This window comes from Coregonus clupeaformis, unplaced genomic scaffold (assembly GCF_020615455.1).
Source record: "Coregonus clupeaformis isolate EN_2021a unplaced genomic scaffold, ASM2061545v1 scaf0324, whole genome shotgun sequence".
Lineage (NCBI taxonomy): Eukaryota > Metazoa > Chordata > Actinopteri > Salmoniformes > Salmonidae > Coregonus > Coregonus clupeaformis.
In genome coordinates, this window is record NW_025533779.1 from 41,504 (window position 1) to 69,502 (window position 27,999).

General features: G+C 49.3%; 1 protein-coding gene across 1 annotated transcript; it reads right to left on the reverse strand.

Annotated features, from left to right (window-relative positions):
• Positions 1-848: 848 nt before the first annotated feature.
• LOC123484461 (serine/threonine-protein kinase Chk1-like) lies at positions 849-27,912 on the reverse strand. The gene is given in 12 exon segments (XM_045214844.1): positions 849-1,062; positions 1,176-1,277; positions 13,163-13,270; positions 13,272-13,294; position 18,122; positions 21,316-21,484; positions 21,768-21,918; positions 26,493-26,597; positions 26,722-26,910; positions 27,067-27,136; positions 27,699-27,763; positions 27,885-27,912. Coding segments are annotated over 11 exon segments (1,065 nt in total). The 5' UTR covers positions 27,750-27,763; positions 27,885-27,912; the 3' UTR covers positions 849-966.
• Between the last annotated feature and the right edge of the window lie 87 nt (positions 27,913-27,999).

Below are 27,999 nucleotides of genomic sequence, written 5' to 3' on the forward strand. Positions count from 1 at the left end.
CTAGTAATTACCAGTTGAGACGAGTTTCCCACTAGTAATTACCAGTTGAGATGAGTTTCCCACTAGTAATTACCAGTTGGAAGGGCGTGCAAATGTATTTTTCCAAGTCATATGCTGGTATTTACGAATTTAGGAGATGGTGTGAACGCATCCTAGGCTCCCTCTGTCTGTTCTGGTTTCCAGGTTGAAATAAAGTACAGCTGTTATCACAACTTATTTTATTTGATACACAATAAGAGTTACACACCAACACACAAAACAACACACACTAACACGAGAGAGAGACACACACAGACAGACAGACAATCAGAGAGACAGACAGACAATCAGACATCTATATCCAGATAAATTGCCTTGAATTGATGAGATAATGATAAAGTATGGATAAGTTTATAACATTGTGCACCACCATTTAAAAAATGATCCTTTAAACGACTACTACTAGTGTGATGGTTGTAGTCATCAATTGTCCCATTGACAATCACCCATATTATCACACTTATTTAATTTCTCTAGTATAGGCTACGTATCATAATGAATCATATCAGCAGAATGCCTGTGATAAGTGATCGGTAAGGTCGGTGTGGATCATCTCCGGTTGATGGTCCCAGCTATAGTTGCTACTACGTCTACACAACACATGTGTTACTATCCTTGTGGGGACCTAAAATGGATTTCCATTCAAAATCCTATTTTCCCTAAACTTAAAATGGTCTGTCTTCCTGGGGACCTGGGAAATGTCCCCACGAGGGAGGATTTTTCTTGTTTTACTGTCCTTGTGGGGACTTTTGGGGATTTCAGGTTCCCATGAGGATAGTCACACACACACACACACACACACACACACACACACACAGACACAGACACAGACACAGACACACACACAGACACACACACAGACACACACACACACACACAGTCTGATGTCATCTGGTGTGTGCGTTCCGTGGCGTAGATGGCATCTGATCATGTGACAGGAAGTGGTATTTTCTGGGTGCTGATGATGTCACTTAGCTTCTGTTTGATCTTCAGGAAGAGACGCTTAAACTCCAGACCATCGCCCTGTAACACATCCGCTATCAGTATCCATGAAAGGTGATGCAGGATACTGCAAAGATGGTCAGAGTCAACTGAGCAGTCCCAGTTGTATTACACACACACGTCCACATCCCTACCTTGGATAGTCTGAAGTCCAGTAAAACTCTCTGGTCCAGCTCCATCAGATGAACCTTAAATATCAACTTATTGTTCCGTCTATCCAGAGTACTGACCGTTACCTGGGAAACAAACACACACAACAGGGGTCAGAGGAGTGTGCAGCTGGTTAGATAAGATGGGATATGAACTAGGGCGGGGCCATATGGCCAACATGTCATTTAACTGGTGGGATATGAACTAGGGCGGGGCCATATGGCCAACATGTCATATAACTGGTGGGATATGAACTAGGGCGGGGCCATATGGCCATCATGTCATATAACTGGTGAGATATGAACTAGGGCGGGGCCATATGACCAACATGTCATATAACTGGTGGGATATGAACTAGGGCGGGGCCATATGACCAATATGTCATATAACTGGTGGGATATGAACTAGGGCGGGGCCATATGACCAATATGTCATATAACTGGTGGGATATGAACTAGGGCGGGGCCATATGGCCATCATGTCATATAACTGGTGGGATATGAACTAGGGCGGGGCCATATGACCAATATGTCATATAACTGGTGGGATATGAACTAGGGCGGGGCCATATGGCCATCATGTCATATAACTGGTGGGATATGAACTAGGGGCGGGGCCATATGACCAATATGTCATATAACTGGTGGGATATGAACTAGGGCGGGCCATATGACCAACATGTCATATAACTGGTGGGATATGAACTAGGGCGGGGCCATATGACCAATATGTCATATAACTGGTGGGATATGAACTAGGGCGGGGCCATATGACCAATATGTCATATAACTGGTGGGATATGAACTAGGGCGGGGCCATATGGCCAATATGTCATATAACTGGTGGGATATGAACTCGGGGCGGGGCCATATGGCCATCATGTCATAACTGGTGGGATATGAACTAGGGCGGGGCCATATGACCAATATGTCATATAACTGGTGGGATATGAACTAGGGCGGGGCCATATGGCCAACATGTCATATAACTGGTGGGATATGAACTAGGGCGGGGCCATATGACCAATATGTCATATAACTGGTGGGATATGAACTAGGGCGGGGCCATATGACCAATATGTCATATAACTGGTGGGATATGAACTAGGGCGGGGCCATATGGCCAACATGTCATATAACTGGTGGGATATGAACTAGGGCGGGGCCATATGACCAACATGTCATATAACTGGTGGGATATGAACTAGGGCGGGGCCATATGGCCAACATGTCATATAACTGGTGGGATATGAACTAGGGCGGGGCCATATGGCCAATATGTCATATAACTGGTGGGATATGAACTAGGGCGGGGCCATATGACCAACATGTCATTTAACTGGTGGGATATGAACTAGGGCGGGGCCATATGACCAACATGTCATTTAACTGGTGGGATATGAACTAGGGCGGGGCCATATGACCAATATGTCATATAACTGGTGGGATATGAACTAGGGCGGGGCCATATGACCAACATGTCATTTAACTGGTGGGATATGAACTAGGGCGGGGCCATATGACCAACATGTCATATAACTGGTGGGATATGAACTAGGGCGGGGCCATATGGCCAACATGTCATATAACTGGTGAGATATGAACTAGGGCTTTACGGTTTGTCCTCATTCAATCACTTCTAGATTAGACTACCGCAATGCTCTACTCTCCGGCTACTCTGAGAAAGAAATAAACTTCAGGCTCAGCCTCCAGTATCTATGCTGTATTAGTCTGTGCCGGGGGGTTTGGGTCAGTCTGTCCTCTCTGGTGTAATTCTCCTGTCTTATCTGGTACCCTGTGTGAACTTAAGTATGCTCCCTCTCCTGGAGGACCTGGAGCCCTAGGACCATGCCTCCGGACTACCTGGCCTGATGACTCCTGGCTGTCCCCGTCCCCAGTCCACCTGATGACTCCTGGCTGTCCCCAGTCCACCTGATGACTCCTGGCTGTCCCCAGTCCACCTGATGACTCCTGGCTGTCCCCAGTCCACCTGATGACTCCTGGCTGTCCCCAGTCCACCTGATGACTCCTGGCTGTCCCCAGTCCACCTGATGACTCCTTGCTGTCCCCAGTCCACCTGATGACTCCTGGCTGTCCCCGTCCCCAGTCCACCTGATGACTCCTGGCTGTCCCCGTCCCCAGTCCACCTGATGACTCCTGGCTGTCCCCAGTCCACCTGATGACTCCTGGCTGTCCCCGTCCCCAGTCCACCTGATGACTCCTGGCTGTCCCTGTCCCCAGTCCACCTGATGACTCCTGGCTGTCCCTGTCCCCAGTCCACCTGATGACTCCTGGCTGTCCCCGTCCCCAGTCCACCTGATGACTCCTGGCTGTCCCCAGTCCACCTGATGACTCCTGGCTGTCCCTGTCCCCAGTCCACCTGATGACTCCTGGCTGTCCCTGTCCCCAGTCCACCTGATGACTCCTGGCTGTCCCCAGTCTACCTGATGACTCCTGGCTGTCCCCGTCCCCAGTCCACCTGATGACTCCTGGCTGTCCCTGTCCCCAGTCCACCTGATGACTCCTGGCTGTCCCCAGTCTACCTGATGACTCCTGGCTGTCCCTGTCCCCAGTCCACCTGATGACTCCTGGCTGTCCCCAGTCTACCTGATGACTCCTGGCTGTCCCTGTCCCCAGTCCACCTGATGACTCCTGGCTGTCCCCAGTCTACCTGATGACTCCTGGCTGTCCCTGTCCCCAGTCCACCTGATGACTCCTGGCTGTCCCTGTCCCCAGTCCACCTGATGACTCCTGGCTGTCCCCAGTCTACCTGATGACTCCTGGCTGTCCCCAGTCCACCTGATGACTCCTGGCTGTCCCTGTCCCCAGTCCACCTGATGACTCCTGGCTGTCCCCGTCCCCAGTCCACCTGATGACTCCTGGCTGTCCCCGTCCCCAGTCCACCTGATGACTCCTGGCTGTCCCCGTCCCACCTGATGACTCCTTGCTGTCTCCGTCCCCAGTCCACCTGATGACTCCTGGCTGTCCCCGTCCCCAGTCCACCTGATGACTCCTGGCTGTCCCCGTCCCCAGTCCACCTGATGACTCCTGGCTGTCCCCAGTCCACCTGATGACTCCTGGCTGTCCCTGTCCCCAGTCCACCTGATGACTCCTGGCTGTCCCTGTCCCCAGTCCACCTGATGACTCCTGGCTGTCCCCAGTCCACCTGATGACTCCTGGCTGTCCCCGTCCCCAGTCCACCTGATGACTCCTGGCTGTCCCCGTCCCCAGTCCACCTGATGACTCCTGGCTGTCCCCGTCCCCAGTCCACCTGATGACTCCTGGCTGTCCCCGTCCCCAGTCCACCTGATGACTCCTGGCTGTCCCCAGTCCACCTGATGACTCCTGGCTGTCCCCAGTCCACCTGATGACTCCTGGCTGTCCCCGTCCCCAGTCCACCTGATGACTCCTGGCTGTCCCCAGTCCACCTGATGACTCCTGGCTGTCCCCAGTCCACCTGATGACTCCTGGCTGTCCCCAGTCCACCTGATGACTCCTGGCTGTCCCCGTCCCCAGTCCACCTGATGACTCCTGGCTGTCCCCGTCCCCAGTCCACCTGATGACTCCTGGCTGTCCCCAGTCCACCTGATGACTCTGGCTGTCCCCAGTCCACCTGATGACTCCTGGCTGTCCCCGTCCCCAGTCCACCTGATGACTCCTGGCTGTCCCCGTCCCCAGTCCACCTGATGACTCCTGGCTGTCCCCGTCCCCAGTCCACCTGATGACTCCTGGCTGTCCCCGTCCCCAGTCCACCTGATGACTCCTGGCTGTCCCCTGTCCCCAGTCCACCTGATGACTCCTGGCTGTCCCCGTCCCCAGTCCACCTGATGACTCCTGGCTGTCCCCGTCCCCAGTCCACCTGATGACTCCTGGCTGTCCCTGTCCCCAGTCCACCTGATGACTCCTGGCTGTCCCCAGTCCACCTGATGACTCCTGGCTGTCCCCGTCCCCAGTCCACCTGGTCGTGCTGCTGCTCCAGTTTCAACTGTTCTGCCTGTGGCTATGGAACCCTGACCTGTTCACCAGACGTGCTACCTTGCCCCGGATCGGCTGTTTTGACCCTCTCTCCCTCCCTCTCTCTACCGCACCTGCTGTCTCAACCTCTGAATGCTCGGCTATGAAAAGCCAACTGACATTTACTCCTGTGGTGCTGACCTGTTGCACCCTCTACAACCACTGTGATTATTATTTCACCCTGCTGGTCATCTATGAACATCTTGAAGAACGATCTGGCGTTAAATGGCCATGTACTCATATAATCTCTACCCAGTACAGCCAGAAGAGGACTGGCCACCCCTCAGAGCCTGGTGAGGACTGGCCACCCCTCAGAGCCTGGTTCCTCTGGTCTACCCAGTACAGCCAGTAGAGGACTGGTCACCCCTCAGAGCCTGGTTCCTCTGGTCTACCCAGTACAGCCAGTAGAGGACTGGCCACCCCTCAGAGCCTGGTTCCTCTCTACCCAGTACAGCCAGTAGAGGACTGGCCACCCCTCAGAGCCTGGTTCCTCTGGTCTACCCAGTACAGCCAGTAGAGGACTGGCCACCCCTCAGAGCCTGGTTCCTCTCTACCCAGCACAGCCAGTAGAGGACTGGCCACCCCTCAGAGCCTGGTTCTCTCTACCCAGTACAGCCAGAAGAGGACTGGCCACCCCTCAGAGCCTGGTTCCTCTGGTCTACCCAGTACAGCCAGTAGAGGACTGGTCACCCCTCAGAGCCTGGTTCCTCTGGTCTACCCAGTACAGCCAGTAGAGGACTGGCCACCCCTCAGAGCCTGGTTCCTCTCTACCCAGTACAGCCAGTAGAGAACTGGTCACCCCTCAGAGCCTGGTTCCTCTCTACCCAGTACAGCCAGTAGAGGACTGGTCACCCCTCAGAGCCTGGTTCCTCTCTACCCAGTACAGCCAGTAGAGGACTGGTCACCCCTCAGAGCCTGGTTCCTCTCTACCCAGTACAGCCAGTAGAGGACTGGTCACCCTCAGAGCCTGGTTCCTCTCTACCCAGTACAGCCAGTAGAGGACTGGTCACCCCTCAGAGCCTGGTTCCTCTCTACCCAGTACAGCCAGTAGAGGACTGGTCACCCCTCAGAGCCTGGTTCCTCTCTACCCAGTACAGCCAGTAGAGGACTGGTCACCCCTCAGAGCCTGGTTCCTCTGGTCTACCCAGTACAGCCAGTAGAGGACTGGTCACCCCTCAGAGCCTGGTTCCTCTGGTCTACCCAGTACAGCCAGTAGAGGACTGGCCACCCCTCAGAGCCTGGTTCCTCTCTACCCAGTACAGCCAGTAGAGGACTGGTCACCCCTCAGAGCCTGGTTCCTCTCTACCCAGTACAGCCAGTAGAGGACTGGCCACCCCTCAGAGCCTGGTTCCTCTCTACCCAGAACAGCCAGTAGAGGACTGGTCACCCCTCAGAGCCTGGTTCCTCTCTACCCAGTACAGCCAGTAGAGGACTGGTCACCCCTCAGAGCCTGGTTCCTCTCTACCCAGTACAGCCAGTAGAGGACTGGTCACCCCTCAGAGCCTGGTTCCTCTGGTCTACCCAGTACAGCCAGTAGAGGACTGGCCACCCCTCAGAGCCTGGTTCCTCTGGTCTACCCAGTACAGCCAGTAGAGGACTGGCCACCCCTCAGAGCCTGGTTCCTCTGGTCTACCCAGTACAGCCACTAGAGGACTGGCCACCCCTCAGAGCCTGGTTCCTCTCTACCCAGTACAGCCAGTAGAGGACTGGTCACCCCTCAGAGCCTGGTTCCTCTCTACCCAGTACAGCCAGTAGAGGACTGGCCACCCCTCAGAGCCTGGTTCCTCTGGTCTACCCAGTACAGCCAGTAGAGGACTGGTCACCCCTCAGAGCCTGGTTCCTCTCTACCCAGTACAGCCAGTAGAGGACTGGCCACCCCTCAGAGCCTGGTTCCTCTCTAGGTTTCTTCCTCCACCCCTCAGAGCCCGGTTCCTCCTTAGGTTTCTTCCTGGGTTCCAGCCTTCCTAGAGAGTTTTTCCTAGCCACCATGTGTTTAAATATTTTGCTGTGCGACTTGGAATTTTAATTTGGGAGCATCAGTGGGCCTAGGAAAGAAATCAGTCTGATATTGATTAGGCTTCACTCTACCACTGTTTAATTGCCCAAGAGAAAAAAAAAACTGTTGAAAAGTTGTAACCCGGGCACAGAAAGAATGGAAAAGGGATAGCTTCTTCAGGAGGTTGATTTGTCAATAACAGCTGGTGCGCAATGTCTAATATTAAGGAAGTCTCTAGGTTTTGCTCGCCTGAGGTAGAGTATCTCATGATAAGCTGTAGACCACACTATTTACCAAGAGAGTTTTCATCTATATTCTTCATAGCCGTCTATTTACCCCCACAAACCGATGCTGGCACTAAGACCGCACTCAACAAGCTGTATAAGGCTATAAGCAAACAAGAAAATGTTCATCCAGAAGCGGCACTCCTAGTGGCCGGGGACTTTAATGCAGGCAAACTTAAGTCAGTTTTACCTCATTTCTACCAGCATGTTAAATCTGTGCAACCAGAGGAAAAAAACTCTAGACCACCTTTACTCCACACACAGAGACGCTACAAAGCTCTCCCTCGCCCTCCATTTGGCAAAACTGACCATAAATCTATCCTCCTGATTCCTGTTTACAAGCAAAAACTAAAGCAGGAAGTACCAGTGCCTCGCTCAATACGGAAGTGGTCAGATGACGCAGATGCTCAGCTACAGGACTGTTTTGCTAGCACAGACTGGAATATGTTCCGGGATTCATCCAATGGTATTGAGGAGTACACCACATCAGTCACTGGCTTCATCAATAAGTGCATCGACTACGTCGTCCCCACAGTGACCGTACGTACATATCCCAACCAGAAGCCATGGATTACAGGCAACATCCGCACCGAGCTAAAGGCTAGAGCTGCCGCTTTCAAGAAGCGGGACACTCAGACGAACCATCAAACAGGCAAAGCGTCAATACAGGACTAAGATTGAATCGTACTACACCAGCTCTGACGCTCGTGGGATGTGGCAGGGCTTGAAAACTATTAGACTACAAAAGTAAACCCAGACACGAACTGCCCCAGACAAGCTAAATGCCTTTTATGATCGCGTCGAGGCAAGCAACACTGAAGCATGCATGAGAGCAACAGCTGTTCCGGACGACTGTGTGATCACGCTCTCCGTAGCCGATGTGAGCAAGACCTTTAAACAGGTCAACATTCACAAGGCCGCAGGGCCAGACGGATTACCAGGACGTGTACTCAAGAGCATGCGCGGACAAACCTGCAAGTCTTCACTGACATTTTCAACCTCTCCCTGACCGAGTCTGTAATACCTACATGTTTCAAGCAGACCACCATAGTCCTTGGGCCCAAGAAAGCGAAGGTAACCTGCGGAAATGACTACCGCCCCGTAGCACTCACATCGGTAGCCATGAAGTGCTTTGAAAGGCTGGTCATGGCTCACATTAACACCATCATCCCAGAAACCCTGGACCCACTCCAATTCGCATACCGCCCCAACAGATCCACAGATGACGCAATCTCAAATCGCACTCCACACTGCCCTTTCCCACCTGGACAAGAGGAACACCTGTGTGAGAATGCTGTTCATTGACTACAGCTCAGCGTTCAACACCATAGTGCCCACTAAGCTCATCACTAAGCTAAGGACCCTGGGAGTAAACACCTCCCTCTGCAACTGGATCCTGGACTTCCAGACGAACCGCCCCCAGGTGGTAAGGGTAGGTAACAACACATCTGCCACGCTGATCCTCAACACGGGGGCTCCTCAGGGATGCGTGCTCAGTCCCCTCATGTACTCCCTGTTCACTCAGTACTGCATGGCCAGGCACGACTCCAACACCATTAAGTTTGCTGACAACACAACAGTGGTAGGCCTGATCACCGACAACGATGAGACAGCCTATAGGGAGGAGGTCAGAGACCTGGCAGTGTGGTGCAAGGAAAACAACCTCTCCCTCAACGTGAGCAAGACAAAGGAGATGATTGTGGACTACAGGAAAAGGAGGGCCGAACACGCCCCCATTCTCATCGACGGGGCTGTAGTGGAGCGGGTCGAGAGTTTCAAGGTCCTTGGTGTCCACATCACCAACAAACTATCATGGTCCAAACACACCAAGACAGTCGTGAAGAGGGCACAACAACACCTTTCCCCCCTCAGGAGACTGAAAAGATTTGGCATGGGCCCTCAGATCCTCAAAAGGTTCTACAGCTGCACCATCGAGAGCATCCTGACCGGTTGCATCACCGCCTGGTATGGCAACTGCTCGGCCTCCGACCGCAAGGCACTACAGAGGGTAGTGCGTACGGCCCAGTACATCACCGGGGCCAAGCTTCCTGCCATCCAGGACCTCTATACCAGGCGGTGTCAGAGGAAGGCCCAAAAAATTGTCAAAGACTCCAGCCACCCTAGTCATAGACTGTTCTCTCTGCTGCCGCACGGCAAGCGGTACCGGAGCGCCAAGTCTAGGTCCAAAAGGCTCCTTAACAGCTTCACCCCCAAGCCATAAGACTTCTAAACAATTAATCAAATGGCCACCTGGACTATTTACATTGACAACTGCTACTCGCTGTTGTCACTTTACCCCTACCTACTTGTACAAATTACCTCGACTAACTCAGTACCGGTCCCTCCTGTATATAGCCTCATTATTGTTATTTTATTGTGTTACTTTTTACTTTTGTTACATTTTATTTTTTACTTTAGTTTATTTAGTAAATATCTTAACTATATTTCTTGAACTGCGTTGTTGGTTAAGGGCTTGTAAGTAAGAATTTCACGGTAAGGTCTACACCGGTTGTATTTGGCGCATGTGACATAAAATTAGATTTTTCTAGAGCGTTTTTCTTTGCCATCGTGCTTCTACATCTGCATTGCTTGTTGTTTGGAGTTTTAGGTTGGGTTTCTGTATAAGCACTTTGTGAAATCTGCTTGATGTAAAAAGGGCTTCATGAATACATTTGATTGATTCGATTGAAAATACATGTTCAATGGCAGTTCTTACTTTCGCCACAAGGGGTAGTTTGCTGATTCATAAACCCTATTTGGAGCTTGCGATGCCTCCCAGGCACATTTCAGGGCAAACAAAAAGCTACAGACCAAAATGGTCGCATATTTTTCAAACTAATTTGCTTTGCGACTTGGAATTTTAATTTGGGAGCACCAGTGGGCCTAAAAACATATTATTAATAATAATTTAAAAAACGAATACAAAAATTAAATAGGTCAGATATTGATTAGGCTTCACTGTACCACTGTTTGATTGCCCAAGAGAAAAAAGCATGCGCAGATTTGTGACCATGGTGGTGGCATCATTACTACAGGGAAAACCACTAGACCACCCTTAGCCCCGGACTACCCTGATAACAGAGGAGGAGGAGACCACCCTTAGCCCTGGACTACCCTGATAACAGAGGAGGAGGAGGAGACCACCCTTATCCCTGGACTACCCTGATAACAGAGGAGGAGGAGACCACCCTTAGCCCCGGACTACCCTGATAACAGAGGAGGAGGAGACCACCCTTATCCCTGGACTACCCTGATAACAGAGGAGGAGGAGACCACCCTTAGCCCTGGACTACCCTGATAACAGAGGAGGAGGAGACCACCCTTAGCCCCGGACTACCCTGATAACAGAGGAGGAGGAGACCACCCTTAGCCCCGGACTACCCTGATAACAGAGGAGGAGGAGACCACCCTTAGCCCCGGACTACCCTGATAACAGAGGAGGAGGAGGAGACCACCCTTAGCCCTGGACTACCCTGATAACAGAGGAGGAGGAGACCACCCTTAGCCCTGGACTACCCTGATAACAGAGGAGGAGGAGACCACCCTTAGCCCCGGACTACCCTGATAACAGAGGAGGAGGAGGAGGCCACCCTTAGCCCTGGACTACCCTGATAACAGAGGAGGAGGAGACCACCCTTAGCCCTGGACTACCCTGATAACAGAGGAGGAGGAGACCACCCTTAGCCCTGGACTACCCTGATAACAGAGGAGGAGGAGGCCACCCTTAGCCCTGGACTACCCTGATAACAGAGGAGGAGGAGACCACCCTTAGCCCTGGACTACCCTGATAACAGAGGAGGAGGAGACCACCCTTAGCCCCGGACTACACTGATAACAGAGGAGGAGGAGACCACCCTTAGCCCTGGACTACCCTGATAACAGAGGAGGAGGAGACCACCCTTAGCCCTGGACTACCCTGATAACAGAGGAGGAGGAGACCATTACTACAGGGAAAACCACTAGACCACCCTTAGCCCCGGACTACCCTGATAACAGAGGAGGAGGAGACCACCCTTAGCCCTGGACTACCCTGATAACAGAGGAGGAGGAGGAGACCACCCTTATCCCTGGACTACCCTGATAACAGAGGAGGAGGAGACCACCCTTAGCCCTGGACTACCCTGATAACAGAGGAGGAGGAGGAGGCCACCCTTATCCCTGGACTACCCTGATAACAGAGGAGGAGGAGACCATTACTACAGGGAAAACCACTAGACCACCCTTAGCCCCGGACTACCCTGATAACAGAGGAGGAGGAGACCATTACTACAGGGAAAACCACTAGACCACCCTTAGCCCCGGACTACCCTGATAACAGAGGAGGAGGAGACCACCCTTAGCCCCGGACTACCCTGATAACAGAGGAGGAGGAGGAGGCCACCCTTAGCCCTGGACTACCCCTGATAACAGAGGAGGAGGAGACCACCCTTAGCCCCGGACTACCCTGATAACAGAGGAGGAGGAGACCATTACTACAGGGAAAACCACTAGACCACCCTTAGCCCCGGACTACCCTGATAACAGAGGAGGAGGAGACCACCCTTAGCCCTGGACTACCCTGATAACAGAGGAGGAGGAGACCACCCTTAGCCCTGGACTACCCTGATAACAGAGGAGGAGGAGACCACCCTTAGCCCCGGACTACCCTGATAACAGAGGAGGAGGAGACCACCCTTAGACCTGGACTACCCTGATAACAGAGGAGGAGACCACCCTTAGCCCCGGACTACCCTGATAACAGAGGAGGAGGAGACCACCCTTAGCCCTGGACTACCCTGATAACAGAGGAGGAGGAGACCACCCTTAGCCCCGGACTACCCTGATAACAGAGGAGGAGGAGACCACCCTTAGCCCCGGACTACCCTGATAACAGAGGAGGAGGAGACCACCCTTAGCCCCGGACTACCCTGATAACAGAGGAGGAGGAGGAGACCACCCTTATCCCTGGACTACCCTGATAACAGAGGAGGAGGAGGAGGAGACCACCCCCTTAGCCCCGGACTACCCTGATAACAGAGGAGGAGGAGACCACCCTTAGCCCCGGACTACCCTGATAACAGAGGAGGAGGAGGAGACCACCCTTATCCCTGGACTACCCTGATAACAGAGGAGGAGGAGGAGGAGACCACCCTTAGCCCCGGACTACCCTGATAACAGAGGAGGAGGAGACCACCCTTAGCCCTGGACTACCCTGATAACAGAGGAGGAGGAGACCACCCTTAGCCCCGGACTACCCTGATAACAGAGGAGGAGGAGACCACCCTTAGCCCTGGACTACCCTGATAACAGAGGAGGAGGAGACCACCCTTAGCCCGGACTACCTGATAACAGAGGAGGAGGAGACCACCCTTAGCCCCGGACTACCCTGATAACAGAGGAGGAGGAGACCACCCTTATCCCTGGACTACCCTGATAACAGAGGAGGAGGAGGAGGAGACCACCCTTAGCCCCGGACTACCCTGATAACAGAGGAGGAGGAGACGCACCCTTAGCCCTGGACTACCCTGATAACAGAGGAGGAGGAGACCACCCTTAGCCCTGGACTACCCTGATAACAGAGGAGGAGGAGGCCATCGGTGTGCTCCTGAAGCTCTTGCTAGCAAGTTAGCAGTTCTCAGGTGTTAGCAGTCTTAGTGTGTACCTGGTTGGTGCAGGTGTGTTTGAAGGTGTGTGTGTACCTGGTTGGTGCAGGTGTGTTTGAAGGTGTGGCCCAGGTCGATACAGGTGTCTCTCAGAGCGGAGCAGGAAGCTGAAGAGTCCAGAGTCGTAAAGAACCTTGTCATCCGGCCGAACCAGCCGCTGCCACGGGTCTACAAGGACACAACCATCAATGAAACCTGAACATAAAAACACTTTAAAAACAAATGCTTTCATGTTCCATCTAATGTGGACCTGTGTATCTCAGTAGGTAGAGATGGTTAGTTTACTGTAATGTGGACCTGTGTATCTCAGTAGATAGAGATGGTTAGTTTACTGTAATGTGGACCTGTGTATCTCAGTAGGTAGAGATGGTTAGTTTACTGTAATGTGGACCGTGTATCTCAGTAGGTAGAGATGGTTAGTTTACTGTAATGTGGACCTGTGTATCTCAGTAGATAGAGATGGTTAGTTTACTGTAATGTGGACCTGTGTATCTCAGTAGATAGAGATGGTTAGTTTACTGTAATGTGGACCTGTGTATCTCAGTAGGTAGAGATGGTTAGTTTACTGTAATGTGGACCTGTGTATCTCAGTAGGTAGAGATGGTTAGTTTACTGTAATGTGGACCTGTGTATCTCAGTAGGTAGAGATGGTTAGTTTACTGTAATGTGGACCTGTGTATCTCAGTAGGTAGAGATGGTTAGTTTACTGTAGTGTGGACCTGTGTATCTCAGTAGGTAGAGATGGTTTGTTTACTGTAATGTGGACCTGTGTATCTCAGTAGGTAGAGATGGTTAGTTTACTGTAATGTGGACCTGTGTATCTCAGTAGGTAGAGATGGTTAGTTTACTGTAATGTGGACCTGTGTATCTCAGTAGGTAGAGATGGTTAGTTTACTGTAATGTGGACCTGTGTATCTCAGTAGGTAGAGATGGTTAGTTTACTGTAATGTGGACCTGTGTATCTCAGTAGGTAGAGATGGTTAGTTTACTGTAATGTGGACCTGTGTATCTCAGTAGGTAGAGATGGTTAGTTTACTGTAGTGTGGACCTGTATCTCAGTAGATAGAGATGGTTAGTTTACTGTCATGTGGACCTGTGTATCTCAGTAGGTAGAGATGGTTAGTTTACTGTCATGTGGACCTGTGTATCTCAGTAGGTAGAGATGGTTAGTTTACTGTCATGTGGACCTGTGTATCTCAGTAGGTAGAGATGGTTAGTTTACTGTAATGTGGACCTGTGTATCTCAGTAGGTAGAGATGGTTAGTTTACTGTAATGTGGACCTTGTGTATCTCAGTAGGTAGAGATGGTTAGTTTACTGTAATGTGGACCTGTGTATCTCAGTAGGTAGAGATGGTTAGTTTACTGTAATGTGGACCTGTGTATCTCAGTAGGTAGAGATGGTTAGTTTACTGTAATGTGGACCTGTGTATCTCAGTAGGTAGAGATGGTTAGTTTACTGTAGTGTGGACCTGTGTATCTCAGTAGATAGAGATGGTTAGTTTACTGTAATGTGGACCTGTGTATCTCAGTAGGTAGAGATGGTTAGTTTACTGTAATGTGGACCTGTGTATCTCAGTAGGTAGAGATGGTTAGTTTACTGTAATGTGGACCTGTGTATCTCAGTAGGTAGAGATGGTTAGTTTACTGTAATGTGGACCTGTGTATCTCAGTAGGTAGAGATGGTTAGTTTACTGTAATGTGGACCTGTGTATCTCAGTAGGTAGAGATGGTTAGTTTACTGTAATGTGGACCTGTGTATCTCAGTAGGTAGAGATGGTTAGTTTACTGTAATGTGGACCTGTGTATCTCAGTAGGTAGAGATGGTTAGTTTACTGTAATGTGGACCTGTGTATCTCAGTAGGTAGAGATGGTTAGTTTACTGTAATGTGGACCTGTGTATCTCAGTAGGTAGAGATGGTTAGTTTACTGTAATGTGGACCTGTGTATCTCAGTAGGTAGAGATGGTTAGTTTACTGTCATGTGGACCTGTGTATCTCAGTAGGTAGAGATGGTTAGTTTACTGTAATGTGGACCTGTGTATCTCAGTAGGTAGAGATGGTTAGTTTACTGTAATGTGGACCTGTGTATCTCAGTAGGTAGAGATGGTTAGTTTACTGTAATGTGGACCTGTGTATCTCAGTAGGTAGAGATGGTTAGTTTACTGTAATGTGGACCTGTGTATCTCAGTAGGTAGAGATGGTTAGTTTACTGTAATGTGGACCTGTGTATCTCAGTAGGTAGAGATGGTTAGTTTACTGTCATGTGGACCTGTGTATCTCAGTAGGTAGAGATGGTTAGTTTACTGTAATGTGGACCTGTGTATCTCAGTAGGTAGAGATGGTTAGTTTACTGTAATGTGGACCTGTGTATCTCAGTAGGTAGAGATGGTTAGTTTACTGTAATGTGGACCTGTGTATCTCAGTAGGTAGAGATGGTTAGTTTACTGTAATGTGGACCTGTGTATCTCAGTAGGTAGAGATGGTTAGTTTACTGTAATGTGGACCTGTGTATCTCAGTAGGTAGAGATGGTTAGTTTACTGTCATGTGGACCTGTGTATCTCAGTAGGTAGAGATGGTTAGTTTACTGTAATGTGGACCTGTGTATCTCAGTAGGTAGAGATGGTTAGTTTACTGTAATGTGGACCTGTGTATCTCAGTAGGTAGAGATGGTTAGTTTACTGTAATGTGGAACTGTGTATCTCAGTAGGTAGAGATGGTTAGTTTACTGTAATGTGGACCTGTGTATCTCAGTAGGTAGAGATGGTTAGTTTACTGTAATGTGGACCTGTGTATCTCAGTAGGTAGAGATGGTTAGTTTACTGTAATGTGGACCTGTGTATCTCAGTAGGTAGAGATGGTTAGTTTACTGTCATGTGGACCTGTGTATCTCAGTAGATAGAGATGGTTAGTTTACTGTCATGTGGACCTGTGTATCTCAGTAGGTAGAGATGGTTAGTTTACTGTAATGTGGACCTGTGTATCTCAGTAGGTAGAGATGGTTAGTTTACTGTAATGTGGACCTGTGTATCTCAGTAGGTAGAGATGGTTAGTTTACTGTAATGTGGACCTGTGTATCTCAGTAGGTAGAGATGGTTAGTTTACTGTAATGTGGACCTGTGTATCTCAGTAGGTAGAGATGGTTAGTTTACTGTAATGTGGACCTGTGTATCTCAGTAGATAGAGATGGTTAGTTTACTGTCATGTGGACCTGTGTATCTCAGTAGGTAGAGATGGTTAGTTTACTGTAATGTGGACCTGTGTATCTCAGTAGGTAGAGATGGTTAGTTTACTGTCATGTGGACCTGTGTATCTCAGTAGGTAGAGATGGTTAGTTTACTGTCATGTGGACCTGTGTATCTCAGTAGGTAGAGATGGTTAGTTTACTGTAATGTGGACCTGTGTATCTCAGTAGATAGAGATGGTTAGTTTACTGTAATGTGGACCTGTGTATCTCAGTAGATAGAGATGGTTAGTTTACTGTAATGTGGACCTGTGTATCTCAGTAGGTAGAGATGGTTAGTTTACTGTAATGTGGACCTGTGTATCTCAGTAGGTAGAGATGGTTAGTTTACTGTAATGTGGACCTGTGTATCTCAGTAGATAGAGATGGTTAGTTTACTGTAATGTGGACCTGTGTATCTCAGTAGATAGAGATGGTTAGTTTACTGTAATGTGGACCTGTGTATCTCAGTAGGTAGAGATGGTTAGTTTACTGTAATGTGGACCTGTGTATCTCAGTAGGTAGAGATGGTTAGTTTACTGTAATGTGGACCTGTGTATCTCAGTAGGTAGAGATGGTTAGTTTACTGTAATGTGGACCTGTGTATCTCAGTAGGTAGAGATGGTTAGTTTACTGTAATGTGGACCTGTGTATCTCAGTAGGTAGAGATGGTTAGTTTACTGTAATGTGGACCTGTGTATCTCAGTAGGTAGAGATGGTTAGTTTACTGTAATGTGGACCTGTGTATCTCAGTAGGTAGAGATGGTTAGTTTACTGTAATGTGGACCTGTGTATCTCAGTAGATAGAGATGGTTAGTTTACTGTAATGTGGACCTGTGTATCTCAGTAGGTAGAGATGGTTAGTTTACTGTAATGTGGACCTGTGTATCTCAGTAGGTAGAGATGGTTAGTTTACTGTAATGTGGACCTGTGTATCTCAGTAGGTAGAGATGGTTAGTTTACTGTAATGTGGACCTGTGTATCTCAGTAGGTAGAGATGGTTAGTTTACTGTAATGTGGACCTGTGTATCTCAGTAGGTAGAGATGGTTAGTTTACTGTAATGTGGACCTGTGTATCTCAGTAGGTAGAGATGGTTAGTTTACTGTCATGTGGACCTGTGTATCTCAGTAGGTAGAGATGGTTAGTTTACTGTCATGTGGACCTGTGTATCTCAGTAGGTAGAGATGGTTAGTTTACTGTAATGTGGACCTGTGTATCTCAGTAGGTAGAGATGGTTAGTTTACTGTAATGTGGACCTGTGTATCTCAGTAGGTAGAGATGGTTAGTTTACTGTAATGTGGACCTGTGTATCTCAGTAGGTAGAGATGGTTAGTTTACTGTAATGTGGACCTGTGTATCTCAGTAGGTAGAGATGGTTAGTTTACTGTAATGTGGACCTGTGTATCTCAGTAGGTAGAGATGGTTAGTTTACTGTAATGTGAGTTCTACATTATGAATACAGCTATTACGTGTGTGTGTGTGTGTGTGTGTGTGTGTGTGTGTGTGTGTGTGTGTCACGATACCAGAATTTTGCCTTCGATAGCGTTACAAGGTTTAGTATCACGATACTTAATACCATCACAATCCTCGATACCAAAACGATATCAAGGCAAAAAAAAGCGTATTAGCCAAAGTCCCAGAATGCCACTTGATCCAGACAGATTAACTCAGCTACTGCTCTGTTCAATCGTTGGGCATCTTTTGAGTTAAATATCATTACATGTATGCATTCTGTGCAGCGTGAGCGGGAAGCTAACGTGATGCAGCCCAGACTCTCAGGGGTTCCTCCGGCCAGGCCAAACAGTTACCTCAACCAACCTTTACCCCTGCACATTGACTCGGTACCGGTACCACCTGTATATAGCCTCCTGCACATTGACTCGGTACCGGTACCACCTGTATATAGCCTCCTGCACATTGACTCGGTACCGGTACCACCTGTATATAGCCTCCCGCACATTGACTCGTGCACCGGTACCACCTGTATATAGCCTCCCGCACATTGACTCGGTACCGGTACCACCTGTATATAGCCTCCTGCACATTGACTCGGTACCGGTACCACCTGTATATAGCCTCCTGCACATTGACTCGGTACCGGTACCACCTGTATATAGCCTCCCGCACATTGACTCGGTACCGGTCCCTCCTGTATATAGCCTCCTGCACATTGACTCGGTACCGGTACCTCCTGTATATAGCCTCCCGCACATTGACTCGGTACCGGTACCACCTGTATATCGGTCCCTCCTGTATATCGGTCCCTCCTGTATATCGCCTCCTGCACATTGACTCGGTGTGTGTGTGTGTGTGTGTGTGTGTGTTACCTGGCTGGCTCCAGGTGTGTGTGTGTTACCTGGCTGGCTCCAGGTGTGTGTGTGTTACCTGGCTGGCTCCAGGTGTGTGTGTGTGTTACCTGGCTGGCTCCAGGTGTGTGTGTGTGTGTGTTACCTGGCTGGCTCCAGGTGTGTGTGTGTGTGTGTTACCTGGCTGGCTCCAGGCGTGTGTGTGTGTGTGTTACCTGGCTGGCTCCAGGCGTGTGTGTGTGTGTGTGTTACCTGGCTGGCTCCAGGCGTGTGTGTGTGTGTGTGTTACCTGGCTGGCTCCAGGTGTGTGTGTGTGGTGTGTTACCTGGCTGGCTCCCAGGTGTGTGTGTGTGTGTGTGTTACCTGGCTGGCTCCAGGTGTGTGTGTGTGTGTGTTACCTGGCTGGCTCCAGGTGTGTGTGTGTGTGTGTTACCTGGCTGGCTCCAGGTGTGTGTGTGTGTGTGTTACCTGGCTGGCTCCAGGTGTGTGTGTGTGTGTGTTACCTGGCTGGCTCCAGGTGTGTGTGTGTGTGTGTGTTACCTGGCTGGCTCCAGGGTGTGTGTGTGTGTTACCTGGCTGGCTCCAGGTGTGTGTGTGTGTGTTACCTGGCTGGCTCCAGGGTGTGTGTGTGTGTGTGTTACCTGGCTGGCTCCAGGTGTGTGTGTGTGTGTGTTACCTGGCTGGCTCCAGGTGTGTGTGTGTGTGTGTGTTACCTGGCTGGCTCCAGGTGTGTGTGTGTGTGTGTGTGTTACCTGGCTGGCTCCAGGTGTGTGTGTGTGTGTGTGTGTTACCTGGCTGGCTCCAGGTGTGTGTGTGTGTGTGTGTGTTACCTGGCTGGCTCCAGTGTGTGTGTGTGTGTGTGTGTTACCTGGCTGGCTCCAGGTGTGTGTGTGTGTGTGTGTGTTACCTGGCTGGCTCCAGGTGTGTGTGTGTGTGTGTGTGTTACCTGGCTGGCTCCAGGTGTGTGTGTGTGTGTGTGTGTTACCTGGCTGGCTCCAGGTGTGTGTGTGTGTGTGTGTGTTACCTGGCTGGCTCCAGGTGTGTGTGTGTGTGTGTGTGTGTTACCTGGCTGGCTCCAGGTGTGTGTGTGTGTGTGTGTGTTACCTGGCTGGCTCCAGGTGTGTGTGTGTGTGTGTGTGTTACCTGGCTGGGCTCCAGGTGTGTGTGTGTGTGTGTGTGTTACCTGGCTGGCTCCAGGTGTGTGTGTGTGTGTGTGTGTGTTACCTGGCTGGCTCCAGGTGTGTGTGTGTGTGTGTGTTACCTGGCTGGCTCCAGGTGTGTGTGTGTGTGTGTGTGTGTTACCTGGCTGGCTCCAGGTGTGTGTGTGTGTGTGTGTTACCTGGCTGGCTCCAGGTAAGTGTGTGTGTGTGTGTTACCTGGCTGGCTCCAGGTGTGTGTGTGTGTGTGTTACCTGGCTGGCTCCAGGGTGTGTGTGTGTGTGTGTTACCTGGCTGGCTCCAGGTGTGTGTGTGTGTGTGTGTTACCTGGCTGGCTCCAGGTGTGTGTGTGTGTGTTACCTGGCTGGCTCCAGGTGTGTGTGTGTGTGTGTGTTACCTGGCTGGCTCCAGGTGTGTGTGTGTGTGTGTGTTACCTGGCTGGCTCCAGGTGTGTGTGTGTGTGTGTGCTACCTGGCTGGCTCCAGGTGTGTGTGTGTGTGTGTGTTACCTGGCTGGCTCCAGGTGTGTGTGTGTGTGTGTGTTACCTGGCTGGCTCCAGGTGTGTGTGTGTGTGTGTGTGTTACCTGGCTGGCTCCAGGTGTGTGGTGGTGTGTGTGTGTGTTACCTGGCTGGCTCCAGGGTGTGTGTGTGTGTGTGTGTTACCTGGCTGGCTCCAGGTGTGTGTGTGTGTGTGTGTGTTACCTGGCTGGCTCCAGGTGTGTGTGTGTGTGTGTGTTACCTGGCTGGCTCCAGGTGTGTGTGTGTGTGTGTGTTACCTGGCTGGCTCCAGGTGTGTGTGTGTGTGTGTTACCTGGCTGGCTCCAGGGTGTGTGTGTGTGTGTGTGTTACCTGGCTGGCTCCAGGTGTGTGTGTGTGTGTGTGTTACCTGGCTGGCTCCAGGTGTGTGTGTGTGTGTGTGTTACCTGGCTGGCTCCAGGTGTGTGTGTGTGTGTGTTACCTGGCTGGCTCCAGGTGTGTGTGTGTGTGTGTGTTACCTGGCTGGCTCCAGGTGTGTGGTGTGTGTGTGTTACCTGGCTGGCTCCAGGTGTGTGTGTGTGTGTGTGTTACCTGGCTGGCTCCAGGTGTTGTGTGTTACCTGGCTGGCTCCAGGTGTGTGTGTTACCTGGCTGGCTCCAGGTGTGTGTGTGTTACCTGGCTGGCTCCAGGTGTGTGTGTGTTACCTGGCTGGCTCCAGGTGTGTGTGTGTTACCTGGCTGGCTCCAGGTGTGTGCTGTGTTACCTGGCTGGCTCCAGGTGTGTGTGTGTTACCTGGCTGGCTCCAGGTTGGGTGTGTGTGTTACCTGGCTGGCTCCAGGTGTGTGTGTGTTACCTGGCTGGCTCCAGGTGTGTGTGTGTTACCTGGCTGGCTCCAGGTGTGTGTGTGTTACCTGGCTGGCTCCAGGTGTGTGTGTGTTACCTGGCTGGCTCCAGGTGTGTGTGTGTTACCTGGCTGGCTCCAGGTGTGTGTGTGTTACCTGGCTGGCTCCAGGTGTGTGTGTGTTACCTGGCTGGCTCCAGGTGTGCCCAGTAGTTGACTCCCCAGCAGCATGTTGTCTGGTCTGGCCGGCTGAGAGAAGCTGACCTGGTCTGCACCTCCGACACAAACACTTCCCTCCCACACACACACACCCAGCGCTGGGTCTGGCTGGGAGCTGGAGAACTGCACCCTGTCACTACACACACACACACACACACACACACACACACACACACACCATTAATCCGCTGCTCCCAACTCCCCCTGAGACACCCTCGGAGAGTGGGGTCACGGCCAGGGTCTGCCACCCCTGGAGAAATGAGGGTTAAGTGTCTTGCTCAAGGGCACATCGGTAGTTATTGTACATTGTCGGATCTGGGATTCGAACTAGCAACCGTTCAGTGACTGTAATCGCTAGGTTACCTGCCGCCCTTAGCAACATTAGACAAACACCATAACATAGTTGTAACATAACCCACCTGTTGTTCCTGTGTAGTTGTGTGTCGGAGCACAGTAGTTTGTTGTGAGAGGATGAAGATGTGAGGGTCTGACTGAACCATGGATCGGTCTTGAGTTCAGATATAGACAGCCTCTCTTCTGGCAAGGCCCGGAGCAGCTTAGATAGCAGACCTAAAGAGACACACATCCAAAAAAAGAAATAAAATATATATGTACACACAAAGTGGGGGCGCGGGGGGGAGTATTTAGTCAGCCACCAATTGTGCAAGTTCTCCCACTTAAAAAGATGAGAGGCCTGTAATTTTCATCATAGGTACACGTCAACTATGACAGACAAAATTATTTTTTAAAAATCCAGAAAATCACATTGTAGGATTTTATGAATTTATTTGCAAATTATGGTGGAAAATAAGTATTTGGTCAATAAATAAAAGTTTCTCAATACTTTGTTATATACCCTTTGTTGGCAATGACACAGGTCACACGTTTTCTGTAAGTCTTCACAAGGTTTTCACACACTGTTGCTGGTATTTTGGCCCATTCCTCCATGCAGATCTCCTCTAGAGCAGTGATGTTTTGGGGCTGTCGCTTTGAGCAACACAGACTTTCAACTCCCTCCAAAGATGTTCTATGGGGTTGAGATCTGGAGACTGGCTAGGCCACTCCAGGACCTTGAAATGCTTCTACGAAGCCACTCCTTCGTTGCCCGGGGCGGTGTGTTTGGGATCATTGTCATGCTGAAAGACCCAGCCACGTTTCATCTTCAATGCCCTTGCTGATGGAAGGAGGTTTTCCTACAAAATCTCACGATACATGGCCCCATTCATTCTTTCCTTTACACGGATCAGTTGTCCTGGTCCCTTTGCAGAAAAACAGCCCCAAAGCATGATGTTTCCACCCCCATGCTTCACAGTAGTGTATGGTGTTCTTTGGATGCAACTCAGCATTCTTTGTCCTCCAAACACGATCCGAGTTGAGTTTTTACCAAAAGGTTCTATTTTGGTTTCATCTGACCATATGACATTCTCCCAATCCTCTTTGGATCATCCAAATGCACTCTAGCAAACTTCAGACGGGCCTGGACATGTACTGGCTTAAGCAGGGGACACGTCTGGCACTGCAGGATTTGAGTCCCTGGCGGCGTAGTGTGTTACTGATGGTAGGCTTTGTTACTTTGGTCCCAGCTCTCTGCAGGTCATTCACTGATTTTCTGGATTTTTTTTCCTCAATTTGTCTGTCATAGTTGACATGTACCTATAGGACTCTCATCTTTTAAGTGGGAGAACTTGCACAATTGGTGGCTGACTAAATACTTTTTTCCCTCACTGTGTATATATATATATATATATATATATAACACACACACACACACACACATGCTGTTCAGTACCAGTCAAAACGTTTTTTCTTTATTTTTACTATTTCTCTACATTGTAGAATAATAGTGAAGACATCAAAACTATGAAATAACACATATGGAATCATGTAGTAACCAAAAAAAGAGTTTAAAATATATTTTGATTTGTTATATTTGAGATTCTTCAAATAGCCACTCTTTGCCTTGATGACAGCTTTGCACACTCTTGGCATTCTCTCAACCAGCTTCACCTGGGAACGATTTTCCAACAGTCTTGAAAGAGTTCCCACATATGCCGAGCACTTGTTGGCTGCTTTTCCTTCACTCTGCAGTCCAACTCATCCCAAACCATCTCAATTGGGTTGAGGTTGTGGGATTGTGGAGGCCAGGTCATCTGATGCAGCACTCCATCACGCTCCTTCTTGGTCAAATAGCCCTTATACAGCCTGGAGGTGTGTTGGGTCATTGTCCTGTTGAAAAACAAATGATAGTCCCACTAAGCCCAAACCAGATGGGATAGCGTATCGCTGCAGAATGCTGTGGTAGCCATGCTGGTTAAGTGTACCTTGAATTCTAAATAAATCACAGACAGTGTCACCAGCAAAGCACCCCCACACCATAACACCTCCTCCTCCATGCTTCACGGTGGGAACTACACATGCGGAGATCATCCGTTCACCAACACCGCGTCTCACGAAAATACCAATTTGGACTCCACCGGTCTAATGTCCATTGCTCATGTTTCTTGGCTCAAGCAGGTCCCTTCTTATTGGAGTCCTTTAGTAGTGGTTTCTTTGCAGAAATTTGACCTTGAAGGCCTGATTCACACAGTCTCCTCTGAACAGTTGATGTTGAGATGTGTCTGTTACATGAACTCTGTGAAGCATTAATTTGGGCTGCAATTTCTGAGGCTGGTAACTCTAATGAACTTATCTCTGCAGCAGAGGTTACTCTGGGTCTTCCATTCCTGTGGCGGTCATCATGAGAGCCAGTTTCATCATAGCGCTTGATGGTTTTTGCAACTGCACTTGAAGAAACTTTCAAAGTTCTTGAAATGTTCTGTATTGACTGACCTTCATGTCTTAAAGTAATGATGGACTGTCATTTCTCTTTGCTTATTTGAGCTGTTCTTGCAATAATATTGACTTGGTCTTTTACCAAATAGGGCTATCTTCTGTATACCCACCATACCTTGTCACAACACAACTGATTGGCTCAAACACATTAAGAAATTCCACAAATTAACTTTTAACAAGGCACACCTGTTAATTGAAATGCATTCCAGGTGACTACCTCATGAAGCTGGTTGAGAGAATGCCAAGAGTGTGCAAAGCTGCCATCAAGGCAAAGGGTGGCTACTTTGAAGAATCTCAAATATATTTTTATTTGCTTAACACTTTTTTGGTTACTACATGATTCCATATGTGTTATTTCATAGTTTGGATGTTCTTCACTATTATTCTACAATGTAAAAAAATTGTAAAAATAAAGAAAAACCCTTGAATGAGTAGGTGTGTCTAACTTTTGACACACTACCGTTTAAATGTTTGGGTCACTTAGAAATGTCCTTGTTTTTGAAAGAAAAGCAATTTTTTCATCCAATAACATCATATTGATCAGAAATACAGTGTAGACATTGTTAATGATGTAAATGGCTATTGTAGCTGGAAACGCTGGTTTTTTATGGAATATCTACATAGGCGCACAGAGGCCCATTATCAGCAACCATCAGTCCTGTGTTCCAAATGGCACGTTGTGTTTGCTAATCCAAGTTTATCATTTTTAAAAGGCTAATTTGATCATTAGAAAACCCTTTTTGCAATTATGTTAGCACAGCTGAAAACTGTTGTGCTGATTAAAGAAGCAATAAAACTGGCCTTCTTGAGACTAGTTGAGGATCTGGAGCATTAGCAATTGTGGGTTCGATTACAGGCTCAAAATGGCCAGAAACAAATAACTTTCTTCTGAAACTCGTCAGTCTATTCTTGTTCTGAGAAATGAAGGCTATTCCATGCGAGAAATTGCCAAGAAACTGAGGATCTCGTACAACGCTATGTACTACTCCCTTCACAGAACAGCGCAAACTGGCTCTAACCAGAATAGAAAGAGGAGTGGGAGGCCCGGTCCACAACTGAGGAGGACAAATACATTGAGAGTTTAGTTTGAGAAACGGACACCTCACAGGTCCTCAACTGGCAGCTTCATTAACAGGTACCCGCAAAACACCAGTCTCAACGTCAACAGTGAAGAGACGACTCCGGGATGCTGACCTTCTAGGCAGAGTTGCAAAAGAAAAAGCCATATCTCAGACTGGCCAATAAAAAGAAAAGATTAAGATGGGCAAAACAACACAGACACTGGACAGAGGAAGATTGGAAAAAGTGTTATGGACAGACGAACCGAAGTTTGAGGTGTTCGGATCACAAAGAAGAACATTTGTGAGACACAGACCAAATGAAAAGATGCTGGAGGAGTGCTTGATGCCATCTGTCAAGCATGGTGGAGGCAATGTGATGGTCTGGGGGTGCTTTGGTGGTGGTAAAGTGGGAGATTTGTACAGGGTAAAAGGGATCTTGAAGAAGGAAGGCTATCACTCCATTTTGCAACGCCATGCCATACCCTGTGGACGGCGCTTGATTGGAGCCAATTTCCTCCTACAACAGGACAATGACCCAAAGCACAGCTCAAAACTATGCAATAACTATTTAGGGAAGAAGCAGTCAGCTGGTATTCTGTCTATAATGGAGTGGCCAGCACAGTCACCGGATCTCAACCCTATTGAGCTGTTGTGGGAGCAGCTTGACCGTATGGTACGTAAGAAGTGCCCATCAGGATTATTTGATGAAAGCAAAGTTTGAAGGACACAATTATTATTTCAATTAAAAATCATTATTTCTAACCTTGTCAATGACTACATTTCAAACTCATTTCATGTATGTTTACATGGAAAACAAGGACATTTCTAAGTGACCCCAAACTTTTGAACAGTAGAATGTGTGTAAATATATATATATATATATATATATATATATATATATATATATATATATATATATATATATATATATATATATATATATATATATATATATATATATATATATATATATATATATATATATATATATACACATATACATACACACACACATATACATACATATACACACACACACACACACACATATAGAACCATGGAGTTTAGACTGAGACACTGTTCTGGACTGACTATAGTATTACAGTGTCTTACTAAGGGGTGTGTGTCTTACTAAGGGGTGTGTGTCTTACTGAGGGGGGTGTGTCTTACTGAGGGGGGTGTGTCTTACTGAGGGGGGGGTGTGTCTTACTGAGGGGGGGGTGTGTCTTACTGAGGGGGGGTGTGTCTTACAGAGGGGGGTGTGTGTAACCTTCTTCCAGGGGGAGAGGTAGGTCTTCTTCTGCAGCCAATCAGAATACTCCTGGCAGCTCTCGCTGGGCTGGTCCCATGGCAACTCTGTAACCATAGCAACTCTGTCACACACACACACAGAGGTTCCAGAGCAACTCTACAACCTTCCAATGACAACGTCACAACACACACACACACACACACACACACACACACACACCACCCCTACCGCCAGCCAACATGGCAGTGAGGACGATGCCACAGGCCCAGACGTCAGCTGGTTGAGCGCTGAACTCTAATTTGCTGAGCAGCTCAGGCGCGACGTACGGCAGCGTTCCACACAGCCTGTTCAGACGCCGCTCTCGCCCACGGTGACGGAACATCGTAGCGAGACCGAAGTCTGACAACTTTAGGTTATCTACACACACAAGTAACAGAACACAGAACACAGAACACACAACAGAACACAGCACACAGCACACAGCACAGAACACAGAACACAGAACACAGAACACACCATTATGTCAAAGCAAAATGAACACAACTTCCAGCACACACTCAGTCAAACACACACCTTTATCGTCCAGTAGAATGTTCTCAGGCTTGATGTCTCTGTGGGTGATACCTACACTGTGGAGATACTCCTAGAGAGGGGCGAGGGAGAAGGAGAGAGGGGGGAGGGAGAACGAGGAGAGGGGGAGGGAGAAGGAGAGAGGGAGAAGGGAGAAGGGAGAGAAGGGAAGGGAGAAGGAGAGAAGGGGAGGGAGAAGGAGAGAAGGAGGGAGAAGGAGAGAAGGGGAGGGAGAAGGAGAGAAGGGGAGAAGGGGGAGGGAGAAGGAGAGAGGGGGGAGGGAGAAGGAGAGAGGGGGAGGGAGAAGGAGAGAGGGGGAGGGAGAAGGAGAGAGGGAGAAGGAGAGAGGGAGAAGGAGAGAGGGAGAAGGGAGAAGGAGAGAAAGGAAGGGAGAAGGAGAGAAGGGGGAGGGAGAAGGAGAGAAGGGGAGGGAGAAGGAGAGAAGGGGAGGGAGAAGGAGAGAAGGGGAGGGAGAAGGAGAGAAGGGGAGGGAGAAGGAGAGAAGGGGAGGGAGAAGGAGAGAGGGGGGAGGGAGAAGGAGATTAAATCTAGTATATCCACCAAACCAACTCCGCGCTACGCTCCGTAGACCCCTTCACTCCGACCTCTAACCCTCCTCGGTAACTGTCACTCACCACAGCTGCTATCAACTGCTGGAAAAACCTGTGAGCTTCTCTCTCTGGCATCCCCAAATCAGGCTCTGAGAGGGAGAGGGAGAGAGAGAGTAGAGTTGTTTCCAGTGTGAGATGGCCCCCAGCCTGTGATTGGCTGATTGAATCCTCTCTCCGTGTTGTGATTGGCTGCTGGCACGTCAGTCTCACCAATCCTGTCGAATAGCTCTCCTCCACTGCAGTATCCAGAACAGATAGACAGTCGGCCCCTCCGGTGGTCGAAGAAACGCACTATGTTAGGGGTGGGACAGAACCTGTAACACAC